Source organism: Vollenhovia emeryi, unplaced genomic scaffold, assembly GCF_000949405.1.
Source record: "Vollenhovia emeryi isolate VEMERY1.0 unplaced genomic scaffold, V.emery_V1.0 DF941910.1, whole genome shotgun sequence".
Taxonomy (NCBI): Eukaryota; Metazoa; Arthropoda; class Insecta; order Hymenoptera; family Formicidae; genus Vollenhovia; species Vollenhovia emeryi.
Window position 1 is genome coordinate 1 of NW_011964456.1, and position 4,155 is coordinate 4,155.

At 31.6% G+C, this 4,155-nt stretch overlaps 1 protein-coding gene across 1 annotated transcript; it reads right to left on the reverse strand.

Annotated features, from left to right (window-relative positions):
* Window positions 1–1,168: 1,168 nt before the first annotated feature.
* On the reverse strand, window positions 1,169–2,508 carry LOC105570753 (putative nuclease HARBI1). The gene is made up of 2 exons (XM_012028194.1): window positions 2,205–2,508; window positions 1,169–2,112 (listed from the first exon to the last, which is right to left on the reverse strand). Exons 1-2 carry the CDS (start codon window positions 2,506–2,508, stop codon window positions 1,193–1,195), a joined length of 1,224 nt encoding a protein of 407 aa, XP_011883584.1. The 3' UTR covers window positions 1,169–1,192.
* Window positions 2,509–4,155: the final 1,647 nt, after the last annotated feature.

Genomic DNA, 4,155 nt, shown 5'->3' on the forward strand with positions numbered 1-4,155 from the left:
ATTGAGGTAAGCTATAAGAATATGCATTTAAAAAAAGGGGTTCCATTTAAAAATTTCAAGGTCATCTTTACGTGACCTTGAGGTAGCTGTTCAAGGTCATATTTATATTACTATGTAATGCATTACTTGAAACCGTACAACTTTCATGTTTAACATTTTTTTTCATCTTACATATTTAAAAAGTTGTTTAGAGTAAACTTATATGGATACATACATACATACATACATACATACATACATACATACATACATACATACATACATACACACATACATACATACATAACGACATTTTTTCTAAAGTGATTTTTGAACGTTTTAGAACATTCTAAACATATTTTCAAAGAAAACTGGAAAAAAAATTTTTTCACGAAAACAAAGCTTCCTCTATGAGGAAGCAAAAGCAGCTAGAACAAAAAAGAGAATTATTGTATAAAAAATTGAAGGACAAAGAAAACAGACATGCTGAGATCATAAGAATAGAAGAAACAAAATGTAATTTACTGAAAAAAATGTTACATCAAGCAAATGTCACAATCCCCGATGATTCTGATGAATACTAAGTCATTATCAATATTCTGGCACCAGTATTAAAGAGAAAATCAATTGTTCGTTATTTTTGGGCAGTGACTTGAAAAAGACTGAATAAAAATAAGTGTTAAAGAGAAATAATATATATCATAAATTACTATGTATGTTTAGTTATTTTCAATTATTATTAGTAACACCTAAGTTTTAATGATCGCTTTGCACTATAAAGTTTTTTTTGTCAAATATTGTGCTATTTTTTCTTTGTCATATTCAATAAAAATACTTTCTCTTAATTGCAATTAAAATGATTGTGATTTAGCATGTAACATCAAAAAGTTTGCAATATATAAAACATTTGAAGTATAATTATTACAAGAGATTATTATATGTAAAAAATTTGTGTGAGTACAAAACTTATCTGTGATCTCTGTGATCTCAAGAATAGGACGTTATTATATGTAAAACTACCAATCATTTCTTTACAAAGTAAGTTTTTATTTAAGAAACATTCCATAATAATTACTATTAATTCTAATACTTAACAACTAAATTTTTACGAAACGAATTTTTGTAATTTTCTCAACTTGCTATTAATTGTAATTATTAGTATATACTGTAGTTAAATACATTTGTTTACAACTTATAAATCAGTATACTTTGTTTATTCTTGGTCAAATATTTCCCTGAATAATTCCATCCTTCGATCTACCTGGTATTCGCAATTTATATTTTCGTTAGGGTCATCATTTACATTATTTAGTTCCTCAATTTCCACATCATCATTGAAATTATTATCCTTACAATTTAAACATAAATTATGTAAGATACATGCAGCTACAACTGTGTTTGTAATAAATGGCATTTCACGGTAATCTGAAAAGAATTTAATTCGTCGAAAACGTCCTTTCAGATAGCCAAATGCTTTTTCTACAACCATACGAGTTGAAGAATGTATGAAATTAAATTCAGCCTGTTGAGGAGTAAGGTGACCATTATCACGGAATGGAGGTACAAGCCACTGTAACGATGGATACGCAGAATCTCCGAGTATAAATTTTCTGTTTGAAAAAACTGCTTCTCTATGTTCATTAGCTGATTTGTACAATTCCGATTTTCTTAGGACTCGTGCGTCATGGAGAGAACCCGGCTGACCACAATAAATGTTAGTGAATTTCATATTTGCATCAACGACAGCTTGTAAGTTTATAGAGAAGTATTTTTTTCGATTACAATAATCTCTAGCATTTTCTACATTAGGTTTTTCTATTCTAATGTGAGTGCAGTCAATAGCTCCTATTATGTCTGGAATACCTCTCTTAGTATAAAACTCATGACAAACGTACGCAATATGTCTTCCTTGAGGCCATTTAATAACGTCATCTAATTTTGTCAAAATCCATGCTGTTACTCGACGAATTACTCGAAAAACAGATGAAATGGAAACATCAAATCTATCTGATATAGTTCGTAGAGGTTCCGTATTTGCCATGTGCCATAAAAATATAAGAAAACTGACTTTTGCTTCAATTGGTTTCATTCCAAATGAATGCGAAGGAATAAATATACTTCCATGTAATTCATCTAAAATATATAAAAATATACACTTATACACTTTAAATATTGTAAAATCATGTTTAAAAATAAAAATTATATCTTTTTTTAATGAATATTACCTATTAATCGAATTGCTGTGGTACGCTCAATTCGCAAATGCTCCTTAAATTCCAAGTTCGTCCAGCTATCCACAATATCGAGGTAATGTTCGACCCGATGTCTCTTACGCCCACTGATTAAATACTTCATTAGAGGAAACAACAATGAATAATTATCGTTGTCTTCACTGCTTGAAGATGTAACTGAAGAACTACTGATCCAATCTATTTCACTGGTGCTTGAGAGAGAATTCTCTGTACTTGCACTGGTGTTTAGTATATTTTCCATTATAATATTAACCGCTATCTTTTCTTTTACATCCATCTAAACAAAGATTATTGTTTAATTAATCAAACTTATTAATTTTGTAAATAAAATTATAAACATTTACTATATTTAATTTATATTAAAACCGACATACAGAAAAATTATTTATTTTCTATTATACTTTTTCATAATAATGTAATTCATATATTGTAAATTCATCGATTTTTTATCTCTTATCTTATTTTTATATCTCATATTTATAAATAAGATAATGGGCGTTTTCCAGCAAGGACGCAGTGTAACACGGTGAATCGTTTCATCCTTGTTTAACATTGGCAAATAACAAGGATGTAATGATTTACAGTGTTACACTGCGTCGCATTGTGTCCTTGCTGGAAAACGCCCTAAATCAGAAATCTGTGTTTCGTTTATTACTCACCTTGACACGCATTAATGTTGGTTGAATTATTCTTCCTCACGGTCTTGTCGTGTTCTTCCTTCATGTCCTTTAATAAAATGGTAAAATAGATTATCGCACTCGTCGCAATTCTGAATACAGTCCTAGGGATAAGTTACGGGAAAGACTTACTCTGCACCCTGGCGGTAACACAAAAAAGCTAAACAGCGTTCCAGCTACAAGTCGACACTGTGTAACACTGTGTTACACAGTGACGACACAGTGTTTCATTGTTGGAAAGCACCTATTATCCCTAATTGTAAATGTCCTCATCCAATATGGTTTTCCTTAGATGTTCTTTATTACAGTGAATCTTAACTGCTGTACCAGCTTTTTACCATGAGAGCTGGATTACCGACTGCGACTTTAGTTCACTGAACGGCACGAGAGGGCAGCTGCTTAGATCTCAGGGCTGTGCAGGCAAGTTGAAAACTTGTCTCACTCACTGACATCACGAGGAGAAAAATAATTTGCTAGCACAGTATACCATATGTAAATTTAAGTAAATTTTGTCTGTTATTTTATAATAAAGTTATTTTCTCTTTTATGGTCAACTCTGTGTTAAGAACACTAATTTTATTGAAAAATAATTGTGCGAAATGCTAAAGAAATCAAAGAATTTCTGTTCAGTCAAACGTTCTGCTGTAAAGGTGAATAATTTTAATAATGTATAATAAAGAAATTTTCGTATCGCCATCACATTCTTATCAAATACGTATGCAGTATTCAAGTAGCAGCAACAATTTCGCTGCAACAGCAAAATTATTTTTTTCCGTGCGTATCATAGAAATTATATAATTATAAAATAATGTGTGGTGTTAAAATAATAAACAAAAAGTAAACATAAAAATCAAGAATGTTTTCTTACACGGAAAAGAAAGATTAGCTACCATATACTAACAGCTAACATTTTTACAGCGAGAGCTATTACTTTTGTAATAGTAGTAAAACCTTTTGCCACTATTATAAAAGTAATAGCTCTCGCTGCAAAAATGTTAGCTGTTAGTACCCAGATAGCACAGGATGTCCTGTGGACGTCCAGTTTAAGTCCAATTTACGTCCGAACGCCCGTGGACGTGAAATGGACATTTAACGGATGTCTGTTGTCGTACCTTGAACGGATCACGAGACACGGTAGTGTCTCGCGCCAAGTGTAAGCGTAGCTAGTACACGCGTGCGAGACCGACCGTGTAAGTTTACGCGAGTAAACGAGTTGACGGGCCCTCAGATTTTCGGATCTCAACAAC

Coding starts and splice junctions, on each gene's coding strand:
- LOC105570753 (XM_012028194.1), bottom strand. CDS start 2,508: ATGGATGTAAAAGAAAAGATAGCGGTTAATATTATAATGGAAAATATA. Junction 2,113..2,204: donor CACAGCAATTCGATTAATAG/GTAATATTCATT, acceptor TATATATTTTAG/ATGAATTACATGGAAGTATA.